Source organism: Zonotrichia albicollis, chromosome 1 (genome assembly GCF_047830755.1).
Source record: "Zonotrichia albicollis isolate bZonAlb1 chromosome 1, bZonAlb1.hap1, whole genome shotgun sequence".
In the NCBI taxonomy this organism is placed as follows: domain Eukaryota; kingdom Metazoa; phylum Chordata; class Aves; order Passeriformes; family Passerellidae; genus Zonotrichia; species Zonotrichia albicollis.
In genome coordinates, this window is record NC_133819.1 from 40,397,463 (window position 1) to 40,424,338 (window position 26,876).

General features: G+C 40.4%; 1 protein-coding gene across 10 annotated transcripts in view; it reads left to right on the forward strand.

Moving 5' to 3' along the window:
- Positions 1-26,876, forward strand: part of RBMS3 (RNA binding motif single stranded interacting protein 3) — a 707,096-nt gene that overhangs the window by 20,744 nt on the left and 659,476 nt on the right. For 2 of the 10 annotated variants that reach the window (XM_074538979.1, XM_074539007.1), the window contains exons 2-3: positions 21,028-21,065; positions 23,353-23,468. The exons of the other annotated variants lie outside the window; for them this stretch is intronic. In XM_074538979.1, the coding sequence (XP_074395080.1) occupies positions 23,466-23,468 (3 nt within the window). In that variant the 5' untranslated portion in view covers positions 21,028-21,065; positions 23,353-23,465. The remainder of the gene's footprint in view (positions 1-21,027; positions 21,066-23,352; positions 23,469-26,876) is intronic. 10 annotated transcript variants of the gene reach the window in all.

The following is a 26,876-nucleotide window of genomic DNA, read 5'->3' on the forward strand; positions in this document are numbered from 1 at the left end:
ACTGAAAGAGGCAGTACTATGTTAGAAATACAATATTTTCTTTGTTTGGAGAGAGGGATGTTACCTGTGATTTACTTACTTGTGGTTATTGGTTGTTACTGGGAACGCCAACATTTTGGAACTGAAATTAATAAAGTTGAGGTACATTAAGCAGAAAAAAAATGTAAAAGAGAAAAATGTGTATTCCTTTGAAAATCCTGTTGTAGGTTATAGTACAGCTGTGTGTAATTCTTTTAGCTACTGAAATGTAAAGTAGGTGATTGGAAAATGCCTAGGGTTTCTGACTCCCTAGGATACTCATAATCATACTTCAGGTACAAACTCTGCATGTCATGGTCTTACCAGCTCAGCCTGCTGCTGCTGTGATGCTGGTACCATCAAATTTGAGGCCGTACCAAATGTGGTTAGATGCTGTCACAGTAAATTTAACCCTCATCCATTAGGGAAATAGTCCAGGTGAAAGGTCACTTCCAAAATCAAAGTGGCCATTTAATGCTTTTATTTCCTTTAATTGGAAATGATAATCAATGAGAATCATTTATAAAACCTGTCCAGAGTAGTGATTCTCTACTTAAAATGACATCTTCTGCCCAAGGCACCGTAATTGCAATCAGGTTGATGCCATATGATCATAAAGGGATTCAGAACTTAATTATGTGTATGGTTAACCTGTTTGCAGTACTTGGCAAATAGACCTAAGCAGGTTTTTTCTCTGATAGGAACTTCATTGCATTTGACCTTTTGTCATCCAAGGATTTGCATAAAGTATTTCCTTCTCTTGAATTAGGTTCTTGAGCGAAATGTTTCATGGGTCTGCTTAACTATTCATCTGTGCTACAATAGCAATTAATGTCTGTGTAAGTAAACCTTCTGTTTTAAAGGTCATTAATTTTCTATACATGATACAGCTCAGAGATCCTGTTACTAAAATAATTGGGAGCTAGAGGTACTGATTTATGAAGGAGGATTAAAAATACTAAAAATCTAAAGATTAGCTAAGTGGTGACTAGGAAAGGTTGTGATACAAGTCTTCCTCTTGGTGGTTTTGTTTGTATTGTATATTCATATATTTGTCTGAAGGCTTTTGGCTTTTGTTTCAAGAAAGTCAAACTAGATGTTCCAGTCACCCTTTCTGGTCTTAAAGTCCGTACATCCTACTTGCATACTTCTTTAAAACCTGAGGAGAAATATGTTTTTTCTTTCTGTGGAGAAATATTTTACCCTGCAGACAAACAAACGGGGCCGGTTGTGCTGTAAGACTTGAGGATGTAGAGAACTTTTAGGTGGTGATGCAGCTCCAGTATGGCAGCTCTGCCTCTACATTGTATTTTTGGGTCAGTGTGGAATCTGTGCCAGGCAGTGTTTGCTCCACACACAGACTGCTTTGCAGTGATGTCACATCACTATTAGCATTAGCAGATCAGTCTTTGCCCTGATGGAAAATATCTTTAGTCCTGGCTCTCCTTTACATCAGTTCTAACTCACCTGTATGGGAGTTACTTTGGTTTTACAGCTGTAACAGGGGTAGGCTGCATTTCATTAACTTTATGAAGATTATGCTAAGGTGAAAAAAGGTTTGTGTGGCAGAAGCTTTTCTCACTGATGAGGCTGGTTCAACATTAATTCCTCATATGGATTTGTTTTGGATTTGGCTGCTTCTGTTGGCAGCACAACTAGTTCTGTAGCATCTGGAAAATGGCCGTGCATCATACATAACCATTATAAGAATACTTATTGCAGTATATTATTTATTTGTAGCAATGCCCACTCTTTATTGGGGCTTTCCAAAATGTAGGAATATATTTACTCTGAAGTAATCACAACCTAAATAATCACTAACGTACCAAAATTTAGAAATTAACCATTATTGCCGGCTAGATCCATAGAGAATATTTGATGGCATGGCTCAGAGTACTTCAATTAAGAATTGCTGATGAGAATCCAACACAGTAAGAAACAAATTAATGGAAGGGCAAGCAGTGGAGCTTCTTGCAATATTTCAGTGTTATAAAGCTCCATTTCTAAATTAGGAGAGTGCGCATTACCAGACTTTCAGCTTGTTACTGATCCAAAAATGAACGTTGCGCATGAACCACTATGGGATAGTGTCATCTTTGCGAGGAAACCACGTGAAGAACTGTGCAGGAGAAAGCAGTGTTTGCTTTGGTAATTAAAAAATCAGTAGCTGTTTGAACCTGTGCAGAAGCTGAAGAGTGAGGAAAGCAGAGGGAAACTGGTCAAAAGCAAAGGAGAATAAATTATGCTGGGCCTCAATGCAAATGGAGTGAGGAGTTCAATGCCTGGCTTCTATGCCACAGTACTTAATAATTTTGCATCACATTTTCCTAAAAACTGATCAGCACTCTGATAAACAAATTCACAAAGAAAATGGAGCTGAAGAATTCTGTTAAACAATATTCTGCAGTACACAGATTCACTCCTGCTTTTTTAGCAGAGGAGTTCAAAGCATCACGTGAAGCACATCTCCTGTTGGATTTGTTTTAGTTTTCTGTTAGATATTTCTGTCAATGAGTGTAAGTTCTCTTCCCCATAAGACTTCTGTTGACTGGCAGAAACCATCTGGTTAGATATTTTTATGCCTGTTTAATTGATAATCAAGATTGAATCCTGTTGAAAAAATCTGACTTGCCTATTAGTAAATTCTATTTCCCCATTAAACTCTGAAGTCTAGAATACAGAGAGAAACTCATTCCTGACCTGTAATAAAACCGACAACCTTTACCTTCTGCTGGTATCTGTAAGTACATCCTCTTTAATCATGGTCTAATTGAGCCTTTGGTATTAGAAAGGAAGAGGAGACTGTAAGAGCCTGAAGGGACAGTTTATCTTAAAATGCCAAGAAAAATTCTATAGCTTCCTAGCACACAGAGCAAAGTGAGTTATGTTCACCTGTCGGGAAAGGAAATTCAGTGGTTATGGTAGACATTGCAGTTCAAGTCATGAAACAGGATCCCAGTGATGAGTATGGCTTAGGACTGATGAATGATTTATGAATGGCTTTTGCTTTTTAGCTTCTAGAGGAATCTTCTTTTCAAGACTTTTCTTATGCTCTGCCCACCACCTTTCTGTAAAGGGAAATTTGCAAGTATGACAAAATACCTTGATTATTAGAACTGAAGGTTTAGGAAAAAAAAATTCCTAAATTCTGTAAAAGTAGGAATTTAATCATGACAGCTGGCAGGAATGTGCCTAAGGCTTTTTTTTTTCCTCCCCCCACCCCCATCTGCATATCTCTAAAGGGTGTGTACAGTGGAAAACTTACTGCTTTCTCCTCTATGCCATCTTCTATAAGCCTTGAGTTCCTGTCATCTTCCCAGCCTGCTCCATGTCTAATTGATGATAGCAGTAGTGCTTTCTACTGGAGAAATACTACTGTTCAAATCCTGTTCATTGTATTTTGGGCAGTAATTAAGTTCAGAATGAAAAGGAGGGGAAGGACAAGTTGTAGATTGGGAGGTATCAGGGATTTGAGCACAGCAGTGGCTGATCACAGCTGTCTATTGCTGTCATGCTAGTAAAGCAGTAACTTTTAGCTCTCAGATTCCCAGGTTCTTGTTGATAGCTTTTGCAGGTGGTCATTGCCTTCTCTCCACCACAGAAGGTAACTAAACTATGTAAAAGGCCATAAAGTTATCAGGGAGCCTGCATATATCCTGGAAAAGTTGTAGGAATCTGAAAGAGGGGGAAGGATAGATGGTGCATGGCTGGGCAGTTGAATAAACTTGGCCCAGGAAATTGCCAAGTAATTAAAAGAAGGATCTGTGATCTAGTCCATGGTCAGAGCAATTGTCCTGGGCATGCATCTGTACACAGAAATGTGCATGAGGAAATCCTTGCAACTGTAAGCAAAATCCAAGTAATTCCCTGTGTTATTTTGTTTGAGACAAGGGGTTCCCTGTACCTGCATGTGAGCTACGTGGCACATTTCCCTCTGCCTGACTGGGAGCTGCAGTAAGTAATCACACAACTTCTGGTTGTTCTGCTGCAATCACCCAGGTTTAGATTGCAGCTAAGCATTATCCTTACAAGGCTTGATGGTGAAAGACAGGTATTTCCAACCTCTGCAGCATAAGCACCAACATTCCTGTTTGAAATGGATTATGTTTGTGCATGTAAGAATTTTATTTATGGCTGTTGTCTGAAGTGTTGCATCTTCTGCTCTGTCTTCACAAATGTGGCATTTGTGTTTGTTTCAGGGCTGAGGGATGTATTTGTAAGGATGAGAATGGCTTCAGCTGGCTTTGGTGGTAGAGAAGTTTTTGTAAAGCACAGCTAAAGTTTGAATTTAGAGTGCAGTAGCCCTGTGCCAAATGGGTGATTCTGCCCACAGAGTGACTCTGTAGTTCAGATTAGGTGGAAAACAGGGTCTTAGTGCAGAGTTAGAAAGCCCAGGTGAGAATTAATGTAGAATATCTATAAATTGCTCCTTTCCCAACTAGAAAAACACTAGACAAATTTACTCTTTAGCCATCAGGCAAACATAGACTCTCTTATTATTATGGATTCCTCCTTATATGACAAACTGTTTCTAAATATTTCTTTTGGTTTTAAATGCACCATTTAATAGTCTGAGTAGTTTTTAAATGTAAATGGACAGTTTCTTGTAGCTTGACTGGAACCAGTCATGATGCTGTCTTGTTGCTTGCTTTGTATAGGGAATTTGGTATGAGACATTCTCCTCATTGTGGTTTCTTTATTTCTTTAGTATTGGAATGTATTTTATTTTATTTTGAAGTCAGTGAGCATGGGACAGAATATATTCTCTTGAAACCCTACTGGATTTGATGAGCAGTTTTTCTAGCTAATCCTCAAAGCTCTAGTGCCACTTTTCCCCCTGCCTTCATTATTTTGGTCCCAGTTTGGCCCACTGCATAACAAAAACAAGCCTGAAGGATGCTGTAAATTATATTGGCATGTGTGCTCCCTTGAGAGATAATGTGCTGCTTCATCCAAGTCCCAGGGTACCCTGACACCCATCTGCCAGGGAACTCCTCATCTGCCTAATGTGGGATTAGATGCTGTATGAACCACTTGCTTTTTTTCCCTTTTAAATACATTTTCTGAATACTAAATATCTCTTTCTACACCCACATAGCTTACCTCTTTCATGTTGTTTTATAATGAATGTCCATTATTAGCATAATAACTGCTCAAAGTGACATCTTACATTGCATTGTCAAAGATCCATGTATTAATATTTCCATAGTTCTGATGCTATGATACACTGTAGTACTGTAATTTTACCAGAGATTATTATTTTTATGTCAAAGACCTGCCTATTCCATTTACATACCATACAGTGACACCAAAGCTACTGATAGTGGGCTGTTGTGAAGGTTCTGTAAAGCAATGTGTCAAAAAAAGTATGTAAAGCATAGCAAACCTTGGAGGGCTTTGATTGCTTCTTGAATTGCTTGGAAAAGGAGAATGAGAAAATTCATTCATGCAACATTCCCCTGTTGTGTATGGATTTGTTTATTTTAAAATTGTTTAGGCCTGTCTTATATCTTTTCTTGTAAGCAATGTGAGTTGGCAAAGGCCAGCACGCCTCTCTTAACTCTATTTTATTACTTATCAAAAAGCCTTTGTGCAAAGATTAACTGTGCTTGCTCTCCATTTGCTATTATTGCCCCCCCACTGTTCAGTAAGTACCCCAAGCAGTTTTTGATAAGATGACAGAAAGGTTGCCTGGTTTCATTGTTGCTCTTCTCAGAATCTCTTGTATCCTCTGGCGAAATGTTATCTTGTACTTTGTTACAGTAATAGTCCTCAGTGATTCAAAACAGGTATTCTTTTGTCTCCTGCCCTAACAATGCATGTATGGGAGAGCGTTTGTTCTCTTTCACCAGCTCTGCTGCTGCTAACAAAAGCCACGCTGGATCAGAAGAGCAGCTGTCTTTACACCCAGTATCAATAGATATCCCTCCTCCTCCTGCATGATGATAAGGGAGGGGGGGTGGCGAATGGGCAAAATAATTTTGACTCTTTCCTTGCTCTGTAGGCTACAGACTTCTCTCTCTGCTGCAAGGCATCTTTCACTGAGTGGTTAGACACGATAACAGTGTGGAACTCAAGTATCTGTGTGCTCTTGAGAGGTGTCCTTCTTGAGCTGCCCCAGTTCTCAGGCAGGGTCTATAAAAAAATGTAAAAAATGCTCACTTGAGGTGAGGATTTCCTTTGACAGTAATGTGCTTATAAGGTGGGTAGAACTGCTAAATTCATACTCCCTGTTTACACATAAAATTTGGAATCTAAGGGAAGTTCATCATGCAAGCTATCCCATTTTTTACCATTGACAGCATCTTGAAAATGATCTGAATATGTTTCAGTATATAATGAAAATATCAGTGGATAATGCTGTTTTAGCCCTCTGCCTCTTTTGGGGTAGCAGGAAAGGGAGTTTGGGAGAGGGGTTTCTTTGGGTTTCTTTTCTGTGTTTGTTTGGTTTTTTTTTTTTTTTTTCTTTTCTGGGAACTTGGAACAAAGCATTTTACAGATATCATTTGTGGGTAACTGATGATCTCATCCCAAAGCAACCCCGCTTCATCTTGAGGTTTTCTAAAAAAACCCAGAAGATGGGAAGAGAAGAAAGAAGGAAACAGTGCTTGTTGAAATCCCAACACTGGATATCCCAGAGACTTGGTCTGGGTTATGTCTGGCATTGACCCAGATCTTGCTGTTGTGCAAAACCATCTCTCACCCTACTTTGGGAATGCTCACTAAAGAGCTGTAGGCTCTCCTGGGATGTTCTGTTATCCTGAAGTTCTTCTGTCATGAGAACAATAATGCTCATAGTCTTAAAGCCAGAAAGACAGTGAGAGTGACATGGAAGGGTTCTCATTTTGGCTCCCATGAGTGTTCTGTATAAAGTGATGCAAGCCCAGTTAGAAGTGCTGAAGAAAAATCTTCCTCAGAATAGCTTTCAGCTTCATGATTGCATCTGTCTCCCCAGAAATGAAAGCGCTGGGTTAATGTTACTTCTCTACCTAAAAGCTTAAAATAAGGACTTTGTCTCTGTTTGTTGTAAGTACTAACACCCCATAAACATGTGATTGCCACTGTAGAAATAACTTGTGACGAATGTATTTCAAGGTCTTTTAATATTTGAGTGGGTGTTGGTTGTTTCACTGAGCCATAGTTATTTGCCAAACACTACTTGAATTTCTCATGAGCAATATTACTCACAGTGAGTACAAAAGGCATGCAGTAAAACCAATGTCCCCATCCTCTAAGCAGACTTTGACCCAGCCCTGATTGCAGTCTTTGCCAAAAGACAAAAAAAATTAGAAATGGCATTTTGGTGCACTGCAGCACCTACACAAGAGTTTGTCTTTTTCGTCCTCTGGTCCACCAGGGATGGCAGTTTCTTATTTTAAGGAGTACATAATACAAACAAATGAAACTCTAAATAAAAGAGAGGAACCAGTACATTCTGTAGTTATTGGAATGTATTTAGAGCTTGTGGAGTTAAATGATTTACAGCTTTAGATATTTGGATGTGATTTCCATCTGTATGGTGTTACTCATTCCAAAGGGTCAATGAAAAGTACAATATTTTCTGTACTTATTTCCATTCAACTAATGAGACTTCTTGTGATATTTAGCTGTGCAACAATACACTGCAAGATAGGAAGAGACTGTTCATGAAGATTTGGAGGCACCTCCCAAACAGGCAGTTTCTCTAATATGCCTATTGGTCCTTTCATTTCTCTGAAGAGAACATAATGTGCATTTATGATGAAAATGACAACTTCTGTACATCTTTAATAACTCTAGCAAAATGCCCTGTTGAGAGTGGTTGGTTCCACAGAATTAAAATGTAAATGAGATCATTTATTTCTAATAGAATAGGTGTTGTGCACTATGATTCTCACAGTACCTGGCTGAACTCTTTCTTCTGCAGAAACAACTCTTAACTGATTTCTGCAGAAAGTTTGCTGGAACCTCATGGATAAGGACCATGTGTGGAAGTGTTCTTGTCCTGACTTACTTGTTGGTGAATACTGACTCACGGATTAATTTCAAAGACAGACAAACATTTTCATATTTTGTTTCCCTGTTCAATAATAAATTCAAAGGGGTAGACTGGACAGTGGTTGGTAGGCTTAGACTATGATATGGATGTTGGTTGTGTTTATTGACATTATGATGTCAATTTATGTTTTGCCTTTAACATTCTAAAGTGGTTGGAAACAGTGGGTTACTCTGTTCTGTTGATGTAAATCTGAGTGGCTTTGGGGAGTACTGCTTCCCTCTTTCTCATCTGTTTGGGTAACTGATTTATTTGTTTGGGATTCTGGACTTGGAATTGATTTTGTTTATGTGCTTTAAGCTCCTGTGAGGCAGTGACAAACATTGCTGATGTCTCAGTAACTCTGCAGATCTGATTATCTGAAGTAATTGCATTATGTCACCTCTCACTTTCCAAATCTTCAATGTTGTTACCTGTTTTAAGACAGTCTCTAAGAGCAGTTCTGAAAGGAGGCTGAATTGCCCCCAAAGTGAAGCTCTGTAAGAATTTGAGGAAGGGGGAAAAGTCCTAGATTTCTTTTCTGCTAAATGTTTCTATGTCCATCTTCATTATATTAGATAAAATGAGAACGAGGTAAAAAGGCTCTGCAACCCTTTCCAACTAGCTTTGTGAGACACTGAATTTGGTGTTCTGCTTAAGACTGTACCAGAACAAGCTAAAAACTTGTGGAGATCAGCTAGTCCCAGGTTTACTGAAAAATACAGTTTAATGAGAATTTTTGCTTTAATAATAAATAAGGCTGTTCTCCTTGAGTCACAGACTAATCAAATGGCATTTCCAATAGTACTGCTCCTTTGGGCTGCTGATGAGTAGGAGCTTCAGTTAATATGAAAGGGTGTGCTGCATCCTCAGATACTTGACTGCTGTGAAGTACAGAAGTGGGATGTCTGGCTTTTGGCAGTCTTAATCACCTGTGCTTGAGGGACATTTGTGCTTGGATTAATGAAGCAAGAGCCAGGGCAGACTAGATCATGAAAATACTTAGATCTAATTATCTATTTATTAATTCAGGCTTTTATTGACTATTACAAGACTTACGGACAGGTAGGATCAGAACCTAAACTTGCTGGAGGACTGCATTTGAGGGAGTGGGGAGAGGAACAGTATGGAGGAATGGAGCTAAGTTTTCTTCTTGAGACTGTTGATTGGAAAAAATGAGTAATGTTGAAAGCTACTGCTGGTGAGTTACTGCTGTCTTCCCTGCTCCTGCTCCTTTGGAAGCAACAGAGTTGTCACAGCCAGTTCCCAACTGGTTCTTGGGTGTGACTCTGGAGCAACACTGTTAAGAGAGTTTTTTGCTAATGTTTAACACACTGTTTTTTCAATTGCTTATTATAGCTAATATTTAATATTTTACTAAAATCAGTTTTACTTTAAGAAAAAAAAATGGTATGACAGGCTGTAAAACCATATCTTTTCAACTGTTCTTTCAGAATGTTTCCTATCTTTTTAGTTCCTATTGATTTTTATGCAAAACTTGAAGGGAAAATAACCCCAGCTATGTTAATTCATTATCTTATCCCTTGTACTTTAGATACATGGGGGGTGTTTTTTTACCTCCTTCCCTTTCCCCCCACCCCAGTATTTTACTCACAATATGCTCAGAGTGCTTGTGTCTGTGCCCTGCTAGAATTTGGGCTGAAGAAAGGCTGACCAGGGTGGCAGCAACACTTCTGCAAATGCCTGCTCACACCTGAACATGCCCTTTGCTCTTTGGGACTAAGATAAAATGGGAAAGCACTGGCCTCTGGCCGGTAAGTTCCCATCCTGTTCCCTGTGCAGCTGTGAGGGTTAAGCCCAACACAAGTGTTTGCTTGGGAACATGACTGTGATGCTTTTCAAGTTTCACATGCTGGCTCATGGCAGTAGACAGCTCTTTTCCATCCTGAATACAAGCCCCTTTTTCTTCCTGTCTACTCCTATATAGTCAGCGCATCTACCATATGTGCCTCACCTTGCAGGTGTTTTCAATTTTGCACAATCCTTTTACTTGACCTGCTCTATATTCTGAACCTTTTCCCTCCTCTGGTAAATACTAGTTATATTGAATTTGGAGTAAACCCCTTGTCTCAACACTGTATCTCAGGCTGAAATCCTGAGCTTGCTGCTTTTAAAATAGAGCCTCTAACATGGTTTGCTTAAGGTGAAGATGATTTCCCAGTTTGTTGTTTGCATTTTTTCCCTTTTTCTTTTTTGGCTAGGTTTTTTTTTTCCTGTTTGTTTGTTTGTTTTCTCAGTTCCTCGAGGTGCTGGTGATCTAGAGAAACTTGTAGCTGCATAAAACATGCAGCATTACAATATGGATATTTGTGGCACTGAACTTCAGAGGCTGGCTGATAGATGTGGAAGGGGTGGAAGGAAGCCTTTGGAGTGGTGTGTGTAATCTCAGCAGACAGCAGCACACAGTCACTTCCAGCAGTCCTCTGCCAGAGCAGTGCTGTGTGTTTTGGAGGCAGGGTATGTGCATGAGGGTCACAGCTGACAGGTTAGACAAGGAGCTCGATCTTTGTTGACCTGGACTTTTGTAATGATCCATGAGAGCTGTGTGAACCTGTTTTATGCCCATACTGCTGTAAAATAGCAGGATAAAAGACACACACCAGAAATTCTCTGTCTTTCCACTGGCAGTGTTCTGTCTCTTTTACGGAGGTACATGATTGCAAAGCAGTGGAAAAATTGACTTTAATACACATCATTATAAATGTCTCCTGTTTCTGCCCAGGTCATAGAAAGAGGGAGAAGGAGAGTGCTTTAAATTTGGACTTTTTTGTCCCTCAAAAAGCCTAAAAGATCAATGTTTTTTACTGTTTATATTTAGCCCAAAAAAACTTCTCAAACTCTTGTTGGTTATTTTAAAAACCTTTCTGATTTTCAGTACCAATCAGTAGAGAAATTGCAGCTATTTTTAATAATTGTTTTATTGTAGTTTGTTCCTATGTGGGAGCCGAAAGTCATATTTCAAGATGATTTCTGTCTGAACTTCTGCCTAGCATAAACATGGGTTCATTTGTTAAAACAGTGTTCAGTATATTGAAGAATTCAATTTGTACCCCTTTTCATATCTCTTAATTCATATTTAGCCAAAATTTTCACATTTTGTTACTTGCTACATGGCGATGTCAGGCCGTGAGTTTCAAGAAGGCAATAATAACTGGATTCATGTGTTTAAGACTTGATGTCTTGGTGGCTTCTGTGTAGTGATTTGGTACTATTGAATTTTATACTAGAGACTTTCTTTTTGTTGGCTCTGAACTTCCATTGCAAAGGTAGGAATCAGAAAGTAATATCCTCCACTCCTGTCTTTAGTGGAATTTTGCATGCTGAAGGCACTTCCTTAAATGTTGCTGGAGTTGAGCTGGGATTGCTGAGCCCACCTGAAGCTGTTTCTCTTCCCTTATTTAAGAAAAGCCATGGTTGAAGAAAAAGTGTGTATTATGATGACTTCATGAAAAAATATACAATATCTCAAATAACCTCACTGCTGTTTATATTCCTCAAACCCTAGGCACAAACTAGCAGTGGAATGCAGGCACTCCTTGGATCTCCTCCTGCACAGGGTTAGGTGCTGGCTGGCTGAACCCTTCTGCCCTGGCTTTCCAGTAATGCTCCTGGACATCAGCTTCATGCTCTGTGTGTGTCAGGAGCAATGCAGGGAAAGGATTTGTTCTTGTGGCAGAAAGCGTTCTTGAGAGGCTCTTCACCGCACAGGGCCTCACACTTATGTTTTGACAGGATCTCTTCTCACACTGTCATGTTCTCAAAGCCTCTCTCACTTGAAGACTCTTATGTAAGGAGTATGGAACTGAAATAAATGCTGAGGGCCAAACAGGTCCTGACTTGATCAGTACACAAACACATTGTCTTGCTTGTCTGAGAATGGCCTTTTTTGCTTCCCGGGCTAAATAAATGATGTGTCTTCCTCCAATGGGAATACAAGGCTGAGTATGTCCACACCTTTTGTAAGCATACTGTCTGGCAATGCTGGCTGGCAGCAAGAAAAGGCCCTTGGCATATCATCTTTGATGGTGTTCTGGATACAGGGAAGCAGGAAGAGGGATTATTTTGCAAAGGTCCAAGCTACTCTGATCCTCTTGGGGCTGGGTGACTTCCCACCACGCTTTCCTTGGGGATGTGCTGAAATGCCATAGTCTAGCCCACATGCTTCTGCTTGGAAATCTGAACCTCCAGGCGTGAATAACTTACTGGAATTAATCTTCAACTGTTGTCATCCAGTATTCAAATATTAATGTGGCTGATCAGAGTGAGGCAGTGCAACCATGGTGGTCATGCAAAACAGTGCATCGCAAAGTGACATTTCCTAATGTGAGTCAATGTTTGTTCTTCTGTAAAAGGCATTCTAACATTTTTCTTCAAACTGCCAGGCTAAATGGCTTGTGCTGGCCCAACCTCTGCACAGAAAGCAGCGCATTTGTGGTGAACAGCAAATATCAAGAAGCATCATTTGAAGGGGGAAGGAGTAGTAATGGAAATGCAAGAAGGTTCCCTGGAGGTGATGAAACTTCTGAGAGGCTGCAAGTTTAACAAGAACTGCCCTTTCCTTTGTCAGCCATGCAGGCAGTGTAGCACTGGGGAAGAAACAGCACCAGGATCTGAATGAAGTGATCCTTCCAGGGAACAAATGACCTGGTAGTTCTCAGAGTGGCAGGTGAGACATGCCATATGCCAGATTTATTGTGTGCTTTGAACTGTAAAGTTTTTTGTGAGTTCATGAGCTATGGCACTGATCAAGATATTTTTCAGCCTTTTTACTGAAAGGCAAGTGTCACCACAAGTTAAATAATCTTGGATCTAGTTTTTTTTTGGGTTGCCACAGAGGAGGCTTGTGTGGTAGGAAGTTATGTCTTCTTTTTTAAATCACCTCCTGGGTTGCATAGGGAGTTGGAGCAAGTACTATTCTCTCACGGGGCTCTGTTTTTCCCATCTGTAGTGAGGCTTGCAGAATTTATTTAGCAAAGTTTCTCTGAGTAACCAACAAAAAGTGGCACGTAAAACTTGAAATCACCATGTTTTAAGTAAATTCAGGAAAAGATCTCAGAAGAATACTGTATTTGTTCATGAGAAGGAATGCTGTCCTAAGTCAATGAGACTGCTCAGATCAGATTTTACCTTAGTACCAAAGTTATCCCCTTGTATGATATTAGGATTAAAACGCTCTTTGAGGGGAAGGAGGCTGCACTCTTCAATATGGCCATAACTATTTCTCAAGAATGAAAAATATCCCTTTCCTCATCTCCTCCACAGTATAAAGTCTTTATGCAATGACAAGGTGCACATTTCAAAACACAATTTCCTAACTCTCATTGAGCTTCAAGAAATAGAGGTGTGTAGATAAGTACAGGCTGAGACACCACAGGAATGGATTCAGCTACAGGTTACAAAATCAAGCTTTTTAAAATAAAACTACATGAACAGACCAGGGAGTAGGAGAGACACCGGAGAAGAACTTGCTCCCTGTCAACTCACTTTTTGAAAACCCCAAATTAATTGTAGAGTGTGAGTGAAATGTGAACCTCTGTGAGTTGTTGAACAGACCAAAGATCTTCCTGTCCACCACATCAAGCAGGGCCGCTGTGGAATAACTGGTGGCCACCAAGCCACAGGCTTGGCATGTTTTTCCCACAGGCTGGCATGAAGCATCACCAATCCCATTTATGATTCACTTCATAGAGATTTGACAGACATCTTAGCTTTTGGCTCAGCCACAAAAATTACCCTGGTCAAGGATCTTCCTCTGGTCCGTCTCTGCTTGGACTTTCTGCCATGTTGGTTTGTTCCCACTGAACCTCATGCCTGGAGTCCTTTCCAAAGATTCTTCAGCTAGTTGGTTCCCCTTGGACATAGTCTCAGCATTTCTTTTGCATCCAAGATCATCAGAGCTGAGACTCACACCACATTGCCACACCTCTTTGTTACGTTGTTTTTTTTTTACAGATTTCGGTGCCAGACTCATGAATTATCTCAGTTTCCATGACTTTCAGATCCCATTTCTCATCTATGGTAATTTCAGCCTCTCCATACCAGTCATTAAGGGTTTAGGGAAAGAATTTTCCCTACCTACATACTTTTTTCCCCTCTATTTCTCCCTAAATGTTGCAAGCCTGACACTTTTGTCCATACTGTTTGGTTCTGAAAACTTTCTCTTCCATGTTCACCGGAGCAAATGAGGTGTTGGCTGGGGAGACACTGCTGGAGGAAGAGGGTATCCATGCTGTTATACAGAGCAGCATTCAGCACACTGGAATTGCAATTTTAGGGAAAGTCCTGCTCAGCCCCAGCGTGGGGCAAACCTGCTGGCTTGGGAGCCTTGAGGGAATGGCTGAAATTGCCTAAGCAGCTTATCAGCTAAAGCAGCTAAAAAACTAAAGCAGCTAAAAATTGAATATATCCTTATTGACTGTTTTTTAACTGGTGGGGTTTTTTTTTCCATCCTGTTTGAGGACTTGCAACCTGTTTAAATTCAGGCTGGTTTTCCTTTAGACACATACCTGACACAATCAGGAGATTTTGGATCTGTGTCATACCTATTGTCAGACCCAAGGCAGAGCCATAGTGGTGAGTCTTTACTGGAAAAGAGCTTTCCACATCCACATATTTCCCTGGAACCTCTTTCTCAAAACTGCCTACAATATTATGTCTGAAAACATTTTCCTCCCCCCCAAATCAGGCTGCAGCACATATTTAATGCATTTCAACCCCAGTTTCCTATTCGAGGGGGTCAAACTTTTGCAGATTTATTGGTGATTGAAAATGAAATCTTATGTGGGGAAGTACCAGGTAACCTTGGTAACAAGCAGAGCTGTGCCCCACAGCTCTCTGAGCTGACACCCCCCACCTCCCTCCTGTGCCTTTTCTTGCCGCTTTATTTAGCTCAAGGTTTCTTATGATTGAGCCGGATCCTGTTCTTAGCTGAAGTCAGTGATAAACTTCTTGCTGGCTTTGGGGCTGGAGTGTTCATTGCTGGATAAAATGGGAACACACTCAAGGGATCAATGCGAGGGTCACAGAGCCCAGCTGACTGAGGCCACCGCAGGATATTCTGCTGCTGAAAAATACAGAGCAGAGTCGGATGCGCTCTTCTGTTTTGTTTTAACTTCATAAACATCAGTTCATTTTAAATAGTCTGCTTTTTTGCCTTTTTTCTTTTTTATTTTTTAACTTTGAAAAGAGTGCTATTGCTGGAGGTGCTGTAAGAAGGAAGAAGATAAGTTGTTTGATGCTGCACATGACACAAAGCTTGGGGTAATGAAGGAATGGGTATGTTTCAGGTCAGCCTGAGTTCAGGCAGTGAGGTCTAAATAGCTGCTGGAATGGCACAATTTATCATTGTGTGAGAGAGAAGATTTTGGTTGCTAGACCCATTTGTCTATGATCTATGTGCCTTCTGAAATCACAGGGCTTTATTTACCATAACAGAAGTTTAGATATAAACTTAAATATATTTTTTAACATAGGGAGAATTTGGTAGCATCCAGATACTACGATAACATTATCTTAAAGTGTGAAGGTGTGGAAACTGTAAATCAAGGTAAAGTATCTGAGACTAAAGCAATGCTTTAATATGTAAATCTTTTCTGTGGCAATTTCCTTGTGGTGTTGAAGTGGCATAGAACCATATGGCATTCTTTCTGTGAGGCAAGACTTTTTTGAAGCAATTGTAAGTTATCCTGCATTTGCCATAAGGCATAGAAAAACATACATGTAACTGGTTGATGTGAATCAACAGATGTGCAGCAACTCTTTGTAAGTCTAAGCCCTTACTAAAGTCACATGTCACTGGCTACTGGGCATGGGCTGATATGGAGAGTTTTGATGAATACAATTAAAGACTGTAATTCATTGAATGTACAAAAATGTAGTGAGCTGGGGTACTTCAAGATACAGATTAGGTGAGCCTTTTGGCATATTTAATTGTTGATGTAAGTCTACCTCTGCAAAAAAAAAAAAAAAGAGGGAAAGCATATTCATAGAGTTAGGCTCTAGACTTCTTTTTTGGTTGTGGTTTATGCCATGTGAAGTCATCATAAGGTAAAATTGAAACACTTTCAATATCACATTGATTAGCAGAGGAATGAAAGAGGTGGTGGGGGCTGTTATTGATTAACATAGCAGAGTAACAGAGGATTTAAATACAGAATAGTTAACAGAAGAAAAGAAAGATACCTGTGATACATTGATGAAAGGGGTGTGGTGCAGGGCAGAAGGTAGGAGTTGGAGTTACATGGCTGCAGAGACAGCTACTGATGAAGAAAACCTGGAGGAGAATACCATTGACATTCCTGAGTGGTTCTCAGGTTTGGTCTTGTTTTTAAAATGTGCTTTCCAAATAAGCTTTTAGCAATGCCACTGCATTATTTTATTGCTGTCATTTGTATGCGCTATTCAGCTGCAGCTTTCCATATGTGCTAGAACTGTGAGCTGGGACTGGGGCTGGCACATGGGAGATTCCTGCAGCATTCAAAAGGAGAGGAGACTGGAGGGTTGAGTGACTACTGCAGCTGAGAAGAAGGAAAGTGTATCAGTACCTTTGGGAAGTATTCCAGATGGGAGAATTTTTCCCTTTGTATCAGCATCTGCCCAGCTTGAGGCTGGAAGAAGGGAGAGGGTACACTGATATATAACTGCAGGTGTTTCTTTGAGAAATTTCTGGAAAGTTTAGGGGTTATGCCAGGTTTATTAAAAAAAAAAAAAAAAAGACATGACTAATGTGGGAGGAGCCCTGCAACACAAAAAAAAATTCAAAAAATCCATAATTTTGATTACTGAGCGCCTGTCCCAAAATCCTACTAGGAGCAATATTTTGTATTGGATAAGGAAGTGTGTCCAAGTTTTCTGGGGGGAGAAAAGATATTCTTACACTACTGTAAAGGTAAATCAGTAAAAATACACGACATAGCAGAATTTCTAAGTTAAATCAATAACTCTACACACTAAAGTAGTGCTTTGTAAGCTAAAACTGCTCCACACATCATACTAATCCATTGAGAGTGTTGAGAGTTTAGGAGATTGGTTATACCGTCTGCAATATCAGTAAAATACAGTATTAGGTTACATATGCCTGCTAGGGCAGGCATCAGTAAATAAGTATGTGATATTAAAAATTTGATACTTCTAAGTCGTTCTTTGATAGCAGAATGTGTTTATTGGCATGTTGCATTTACCTTTCTGTGTATGTGAGCTGAGTTAAAATCAGTCCTTTGGTAGAGTTAACAGGCTGCTTTAAGCATTGGCTGGTGTGGGGATGGACCTGAAGATTAGTGCTGTAATAGGAACAGGAGTTGGAGGGCTGACATTAGTTTTCAGAGGTCTCTGGGGTGCCTTACCTGCAGCTAGAGAGGCTGCATTTGCTATTAATTTTTAAATGGTGAATGAGCTGGGCTGAATCCAGTGCTTGCTCCCTGCTGCACTGGGTCTAAAGGAAGCAACGTGTGCTGCAGGAGGTGCATCGTGGCCGGGATGGCAGGGGCTGACTGCTTTCTTCCCACAGTGTTTGTATCCTCGAGAAAGGTAGACTGGGGTTTCACTGGTTACCTTGGGGAAATCTGGAGGGTCTGTGTAATCAATAAGTGCATCCTTTAATTGCAGCGTTGACCAGTCTCTGGAGTAGTCTTCTCTGAGGAGAAAGTACCAGCTCTTTCTGTGCTTTAAGGCTGCAATGAGCAGAACTCTGCTGGAGAAGGCAGAATCAGAGTAATACCAGTATCTATTTCCTTCAGTTTTTTTTTTTTTTTTTCAACTTTTCATTGCTTAGGAGCAATTATGTACTGTTTCTGGTGCAGAAAAGGGCCATGCAGGGCCTGAGCAGACACCTTTCAATCCACAGCACTGCTCTGTGAGGACCACCAGCCACTTCAGATCTGATGTTTGCCAGGGGCCTGTAGTTTCTGTGGTGAAGATCCTGTTCCTAAAGAATCTACATGTTGTAGCACAGCATTCACTCAGTGTGTTGACCTAGCAATCCTGGAGTCGTGCTTAGCTAAGATTGGATTGCTGTCTAAAAGTTACAATTCTTTTGGTTTTTTACTTCACTGTAGCTGTTGTGCTTTGCTTGCTGATTCAGGACAGCCAGCTTTATCCAAATCATTGGAATTAAAATTCTCCCACTGTGTTTTTGTTCTTAAAGTGTATGCATGCAGTAAGAATTGCCTCTTTTATTATTTTCAATGGTACTCACCAGCTCAAGTCCCTGAAGGGTTATTGGCATTATATTTGAGCCAATTATTTTTATTTAGAAAATTATACTTATTCATCTAGTATAATATTAAGTTACCAGGCTTGATGTTTTTCTCTTCCTCTAGCCTATATTTGCTGAGCTAGAACTGGGAACATATGCATCACATTCCTTTTTATTTGGTGGGCCTCAGAGTCTAAATTGGGACTTCTGAACTGCTCTTGAACACTGGGAAACCATATGTGGCATTGTGTTATTTGAGCGACATTCAAAGCCAGAGGGTTTGTGTGAGCATGGAACGTGCATCATTGTTCAACCTATGCGTGTGCACAAGAAGGCTGAGAGTGGGGGAGAAGAGCTACAGCTTTTCCAAAATACAAAAGAACAGGAAAAAATGTCTTTCCAGATGGACTATACGGGGAAAAAAATCTCCAGAGCTGGTGTATTCTACTACATACCTTGGCTTAATGGTCCTGGAAGCAATGGGGCACTTGCAGCCCATAGCTGGGTGTGGCCCTCCTGTTAGCAGCTCCCTGTTTCAATTTCAATTTCTGTGATTCAAGAAAGCACAGTGAGAAAAGCTCTCTTTGAGGCATGTGACACATTCCCCACAGATGGGGCAACTCCTGTGGCTGGGGAGGAGTTGTTCCAGGGTGTAATGTATGCTGTTATTTCAAGTAGAAGCTAAAACCTTGGTGTGTGAAGGGTAAGGGTTACTTTAAAGAAGGGTTGGACAGAAGATTTTTGAGCTTCAGGATGTTTGTGCTTCTGTTATAATCACATAAACAAATTTCCCAAGTTTTATTTGGTTTGTTATTTATACATCTTCAAAAACTTTCAATGGGCTAAGGCGTAAAGTCCTTAAGTGGATTAATAATAATTTCAGTTTAGGAAATAAAAATGAGGGGAAACTGGCCAACTTTTAGAGAAGGGAGGGAAAGACCAGTGAGGTCATGCTGTTGTCTGGTGCTGCTCAGCATAGTCCTGAAAGAGGTGGAGAATGAGGCAAAAAAGCCTCCTGATGATACCAGATCAAACAGGATAGCTGAGGTGAGGATGTGCTGTGTGTCTGCAGAACAGCCTTGCCATACAGAGCGACCAAAGGACCACCTGGCAGAACATGGAATAGTGCAGAGGAAGAGAAACAGTGAAATACTACTGTATTCATACAGTATTCACACACTCTGTATTGAAATACACAGTGAAGGAATGTAAATTATTGTTTGGAGGGAAAGCTTGGTTTATAATAATTGTATAAAAATGCCTCCTGAATGTGCAATAGGAATGAGAAAAAGAAAAAAAACCCAACCTGAATACTGGGACTGATTGGTAAAAAAATTGTGAACAAAAACAAGAGTCTTTATGCTGCAGCATGAATGCATGGCATGCTTCAATATTGCATCCTTGCTCCATCATTTTAGAAAAGATGCAGAAGAAGGGGAGATGATACAGGAAATACTGATAAAAATGTGGAGTGACTCCCATATGGAAAACAATACTTGGGCATCTATCTGAGCAGGAAGAAACAAAGATCTGTGAACTCTTAAGTGGCATGGAGAAAGCAAATAGAAAATGCCCATTCACTCTCTCATGCCATGGGAGCCAAGCAGCCTCAAGACAATTGTTAGGTGACAGTTTTGAAACTAGCAAAAAGGACTTCCTGTAGCTGTGAAATTGCCCTGGGATATTATAGATGCCAAGAATTCCCATGTCAACAGGGGTGTTTGGACATACCCCTTAAAGAAAACTCTCCCAAAGGCTATTGTACACAAAAATGTAGTTCTGATTCAGGGAATCACCTCACCAGAGATTGCTGGGAGCTGGGGAGTCCCAGAGGCTGGGACAGTGGGACTGGGGAAGGAGCTGAGGCTGTTTGCATTTGCCTGAGGAGGAAAAAGTGAAAGTTGTGAGTGTGATAGGATGCTCAACTTCCTCAGTCTCTGAGCCTATCACATCTGTCTCTTCCCATGTAATTACACCCACCCCATGCCAGGGTATTGTTTAAATACATGACAAACAAGCTCCTGCCCTTAAAAAGCAATTTGAGCTTTTGTGGAAGGATTTCAGTGCGTGTTCTTGCAGAAAAGAACAGCAGAAGGATTTTTGAAAAGAGAAGTCTGAGATGGACAAAACCAGATTCAGGGCGAAGTCCTAATTTGCAAAGATATTTTAAGGGTCTTTTTTGTCTTAATAGCTGTATACATATTACCTTAGTGTGTCACCCACATGTGAATAACAGTGATGTTGATGTCTGGCAATAATCTCCAAATTGTGAACATCTTTCTACCCAGGCACTTGCTGTAGCTATTCAGAGAGACTGAAATGCAGCTGACCCGAATAAAGCTTGTGTACTGAAACACCTGATTTTCTTTTCTTTGAGGGTATTGTAATGTGTGCAGTGTATGTGCTAAAAACGTTGCTTTCTAGTTGGCTCTCCATGTAATGTTGGATTGCAACAGACTGCTCTCTGTCACACCTGATGACTAAACCTGTCTCACCCACGCCATGGGAAAGTACTGGTGCATTGAGCCTTCTTAGAATCAAGCTGTAGGTTATCCTCAGATTTCAAATCTCCTGTCCACTTTTTTTAATATGGCCTCTAACTCAAGAAATACAAGCACAAATGGATTCCAGGCAACAATTAATCAGATAAGTATTTATTTATTTAACTCAACCTATAGAATTATGCTGGCAATAGTTCTTTTTTTGTTTTTTTTTTTTTTTTTGGAGTTAGACTTTCATTGAGCAAAAGACTGTCTTTTAAACACTTTTCTCTCTTTTTCAGGCATCTACACAGAAGCATTCTGGATTTCATTTGGCATGGTAAGAAACTCCCACTTAATTACAAAAAAAAGAATAAGTTAAGAGCTGTCTGCTCTGTTTACCTCCTGATATGTTCAAAGTGAAAATATGGCTGAGGAAACTAGATGCATTTGATTCATGTTGTGCATTTTAAAAAAGGATGGAGGCAGAACTAACGCAAACATACATTTCAACTGTGTGGTACAGCATTTACTACCATAATACCAAGCCCTGGGTCAGAATTGGCTGTAAGCTGGGGATGAGAGTTCATCAGAAATTGCAGAATGTGTGTCTGCATGATGGAGGGAAATTTTTTAAACAATCAAAATTTAAAATGGCCTTAATTTAAAATGGCCTTTTAAATGGCCCTAGGTGAGCCTGCAATTGCATACTTGATGCTGTAAGTGTTGTCTAGGAGATCCATGGTTACCAGAGTATGGGCAGGAAGCAATGCAAAGCCAGGTGACTGGGGAGGATGCACTGTGCTGTGAGGGGAAAAGCTGGTAACATAAATGTTGCTGAAATATGAAGCACTTCAACCTAATTGAGAGGAAGGCTTTAGTCTTGCTGCCATAGCTGTGTCAGGTAGGGATTTATTCTAGTTTTGTCATCATTACTATGCTAGCAAAAACCCTAGAACGTATGAAGTTAGACTAGGGGAAAAAAGGATTTTTTTCTTGGTCAACTCAATATTTTCATGGAAATGTTGTTAAACTATACCTGCAAATGGCCTTTCTGTAAGTGTAAATTGTCTATGCTTGTGTAACTATACCAACACACCATTACAAGAGTCTACAAGTAGTTGTTGAAAAGAAATCAACTGCACAAAGCTAAAGACAACAAATAATCCTTAGTATAAGTTGACTAATTCTTACAATTGGACATGCTATATAAAAGGGAAATCCAATGACACCCCAAGTTTTTTTGGATTGTTTCTTGATTGGGTTTGGAGTTTTTTTAAGCCATTCCTCTCAACATGCAGTCATTTCTTCCTAAAGTTCAAACTAAGGAAAATTCAAGACATCATCATGCAGATGTTTTTACATCCTTGGGCATTTATTGTCTCTGAGGGACTGGTGGGGCTTGAGCCAGCGCGTCCCAGCAAACCTCGCTGGCAGGCCGTGAGAAGTTCGGCTTTCTCGGGCAGCGCTGAGGGAGTCTCTCTTTGAAGACTCCCTCCTCCCACATATGTATACTGGGCTTGAAGCCAAGCCTCTCTTCTGTAAAGAAACCTTGCTAAAATTTCTCATTTCATGCCCCTTTATGGAGAGAGAGGGAGTGCGAGGGGGAGAGAGAAGGAGGTACGTGCCAAGAGTATTGAGAGAGCAGAGCAGAGTAGATTCTTCATTTTGTGTGTTTGGGGACAGCAGGGCAGCAAGGAAGGAGAATGCTTTATATTAATTAGTACCATATTTGCCATCCCTTCCTCCCACCTCAAAAGTGATAAGTTGTCCTCCTTCTCTTCTCCCAACCACATCTGTGTTTTTTTTAGACAACGGTTTTTTGTTTGAGTCCTTTGAACTAGCAGAGACACTTGAAATAAATGCACTTGTAAATGTGCCTCCTGCCAGCCTCTGTCTAGTCTGCATATGGACACTTAAAAGAGTTAAAGAATGTGTCTTATGTATCTTAGAAAAATGCTAAGTTCGCAGTGGTGGCACCTGAAATGACTTTATTCTTGCCTCCCTCTTAGAGTACAGTGGAATTGCTAGTGTATTATTTGATAAACAATCACCAATTAGTTGTTCCAATCCTCACTAATTCAGCAACTGCTCTCCAGGGCCTCCAGGCAGCTTGTATGCCAGTTCATGTGCTCGCCCCAGGTAGCTCTGAACTGAAGGAGTTTCCTTAATTGCTTTTGCTGTTATGTCTGTTTTAAAGGTTTTACTGTTCCTGTTGATGAGCTGGGTGGTGTATTACAAATGTATGTTTGCTGTCTTACCTTTCCCCAGCGTGCTGTTAGCAGCGCAAGTGACATAAACCATAATGCTGCGTGGTGGGTAAAAACACCCACTTTGTGCACCAAATGGAGGGTGGTCTTGCTGACTGGAGGCTTCACTTCCTCCATCTTTTATAGGTTTGAGTACTGCTGGGTGTCTCCATATACAGCCCTGCTGCCCCTGCTGTACACCTAGATCACAGATAAATCAGATATCACTCATCTGCTGATCACAGAATGGCACAGGACCAGGAGATGAATTAGTCACCCTTGATCTTAAAGATTCTTGCAAATTCTAATGAGCTACAAGCTGTGAATGGGAAGAGTGCCTCTCTGTTAACACTTGTTCCTTATTCTTTTGTCTTACAGGTGCTTGTGACTGATTACAAAATCTGCTGCTGAAGCAACTTTAGAAGTGGTGGAAGACCTATGGTTGTGGATCCTTTGCACATATAAATTTTATTGTGTGTGTCTGTTTGACCATGGTAGGATATTTAATGTATCATAGAAACAAATTTTGTATCTCCATTTCAGTGTCCTTCTCATCATAGAACCTTCCTTTCAAACATATTTTCCTTTGTTTGAGTCTTTAAAAAACCTTGAAAACCCGAAACCTTGAAAAATTGTAACACTCTATGAGAAATATACACTATTGTCATCTTCTGGGGAAAAGGGGAACTTTACTGTGTCCGCTGTTTTTGTAAGTGAAATGTGGTGTACAGCATGCTAAGTAACTGCGCAGTCAAATGTCAGTGTAAATTCAGAAATCCTCAGAAGAGGAACGAAATAAATATTTTTATTTTCTCTAAAAGCTTCCCTGTAACATTCTTCTAAAGAATTTCTTCATGAGATAGCACAAACTAAGCATTTGAGTGCCCTTTCACTTCTCAGCTTGATGGCAGGCTTGTTGTGACTTTTGGCCAAATGCTCTGAAGCCATTGTAAGCCTCCACAAAGATGTAGCCCATGTTGTTAACCAGGGATATGCCTCATCTGTGATGAGCAGGAGGCTTGAGTAATAGATTTTTCTGTTTTAAGTGACGCTTACCGCTTTATCTGTACCTTGAAAGAAACTGCAGACAACTGACGTGAAATGCTGCTCACAATATCTGGGCAGAAAGTTGAGCAAAGCTGTTCCTCTAAAGTTGTTCAGCTAGACCCCTTCCCTTCCCTTCCCTTCCCTTCCCTTCCCTTCCCTTCCCTTCCCTTCCCTTCCCTTCCCTTCCCTTCCCTTCCCTTCCCTTCCCTTCCCTTCCCTTCCCTTCCCTTCCCTTCCCTTCCCTTCCCACTGTCTATACTTCAGCATTTTCATTCTGATTTGTAGAATTTTTTTGAAGTCCTAATTTTAAACATACTTGCTCTTTTTCAATTCTCCAAATGGATTCTTTGGCCTCCACTTACATAATCCTCCAGACTTGTGGAAATTGTAGATTGTAGAGAAAAGCTGATACCACAGCATAGTATTTGCAGCATAGGGCATCTGTAACCAAACTAAATAGCAAGGCATTATTCACAAGGAGGTGAGGTTATATTTTGCTGCTGCTAAGCTCTTTGCTGTTCAGTTTTAACACTGGATGCCTGGGTTTCTTTTTCTGGAGTGCCTGTTTACTCTTGTATATTTTTATAGAGTGAAAGGGTGGTGGGGAGAATGAGGGTGTTATGTGCAGTAGAGTTATAAATAACGTTGGCTCTCAGGTTATTTGCATTATATCTACTTGCCTGAATGCGTAAAGTTAAACAGAAATGTCTTATAAGAAACCAAAAAAAGGGGAGAACAATGTCATGGATAAGAGGTCTAAAGGCAATGCTATAGAATGTGTTTATTGGGGAGTATTTCCTACCTAGCTAATAAGCCAGACAGAAAATTGCTTACTCCTCCCTCAGCCTCAGAGATCAAACAGAATATTAAAGCCTTAAAGATGCTGATGCAAGGAAGAAGGAGGGTTACTCAGCACCCACTGCACTAAACTGACAGGCAAATGGGGAGCATGCTGGGAACAGAGCTATATTCCCAGCCCAGAGACAGTGATCGTGGGGTGGATGACATGATGAAATGCAGCTGTTATGGAGCAGGAGAAGCACACACATAGGGGGCTTTGTTGTTGTCTTTTTGCCCTGTATGCTGTTTGGGGGCAAATAAAGAAGTGCCCACTTTTGGGCTGCATTTCAGTCGCTGTGGTGGCTTTTGATTCAATAATGAGACATTGATAGTGTTGCAGACTCCTGAACAAACAAGTGTGGGACAAGGATCCAAGGGAGAGTGGCTGCACTTTCTTCACTGACCTGTGGATGCTTACATGGAACAAACATGCCAAGGTTTAATCTTGCAGGGCTGAAATTGATAAGAAGGCAGACTCTAATTTTGGGCAGTGAAGGACTGAGCCCTGAGGAAGCAATGCTGTCATTGTGAGGGGTGTCTGGAAGATTTCAGAATATGTCTATGCCTTTGAGTTTTTCAGTGCTGGAATTTAGTTTCTGAAGTGTAATAACACCAGTGCATCCTTGTAATTTTATTGCATTTTTATTATGGATATTATCTGCAATAACCCTGCTGTCATATTGGCCTCTGCTATGGTTTCAGTAGTCTCTCCATCTAAGATGATGAAAATGAAGTTGGGCCACATCATACACACTAGGTTTTCTTTCTTCCTTTGTTTCCTTTCTCCAAAATGCTGCTTGACTTAGTGGAATCCTTCTGGCTTGTTCTTTCTTGGTGTTCATCCTCAAAGGTACACAGCATCCAGTTGATATTTTCTTGGAGAAGAAGGAGTAAAAATATATCCTTGATAGAACTGCTTCCTTGGTGCAGCAGAGATCATGGAAGACACTGTGTCCTACTCATTCCTCCTGTCCTTCCTGGATTGCTTAATTGCATCCCATATCAAAGTCTTGAATTCCTGCATGGCAGATGAGTCTTTGGAGCTCAGAATTCAAATTCTGGAGGACCTTGAGGCAAGAAAAGTCCTTGACAGGCTTCTAGAATAGCTCTGGTTTCTAGAAGTCATACAGAAACACCCGTGAATCTGCATGGCTGCCTGACAGATCTGCAAAGGAGAGCAGTGCAATACTGAAGATAACAAAACACTGTGAGAAGAAATGGAATGGCTGAGAGCTGGGATTCAAGCATGAGCTGCTGAGGGCTCCAGCAGCAAACTCCTGCTAGACCAATTGGTCCCATATGCCAAAGAGGACTTTGATTTGTGGCTGAGTTTTGCAGTGGTTTGAGCCTTGTGTCTCCTGTAAATTCTATTGGAAACAGAGCTTCAGCTGTGAATCAGTTACAGGTGTAGTTAGTTAATTCAGTCATATATTTAAGTAACACTTTAAATCTGGACTTGGCAATCAACTTGAAATCCTCATTTAAAAAACAATAGTAAAGTACCAGAGAGGCATGATGTAGTCCACCAGGGTTTTTTGGGGTTTTTTTGGTTTTGTTTTTGGGTTGGTTTTTTTTTTTTATGTTTCAGTGATGTTTCTTCTAGCATGGAGAATGTATTAGAAAAGTAATGAGAAATTGGAAACAAAATGCTGTTGAGTGACAGAGCTCTGGACAAAATAAACCTACAAAATCTCCAATGTTGTGGAGTAACAGGCAAAATACTATTATCAGACTGAAAGCTAGAGAGGAGAGGAAAAGCAGAGGGTTAGGCTAATGTGTTGGGGTAGAAAGAGACCAAAGCTGGGCTTTGGACATATGCAAATTAAGTAAGATTTCTGTTGTTTATGTATTTATTGAGAGAGAGCTGGAGCCACCATGTTGCAAAATCAGTGTGGAAATACTTACACAGTCTATTCAGGAGGAGCAAGAAGTATTAATTCTAAAGTTTTCCACCAAGTGGGCAGAATAGTGCTGGATGAAGATCAGTGATGAATAAAGAACAACCGAGTGTGAAC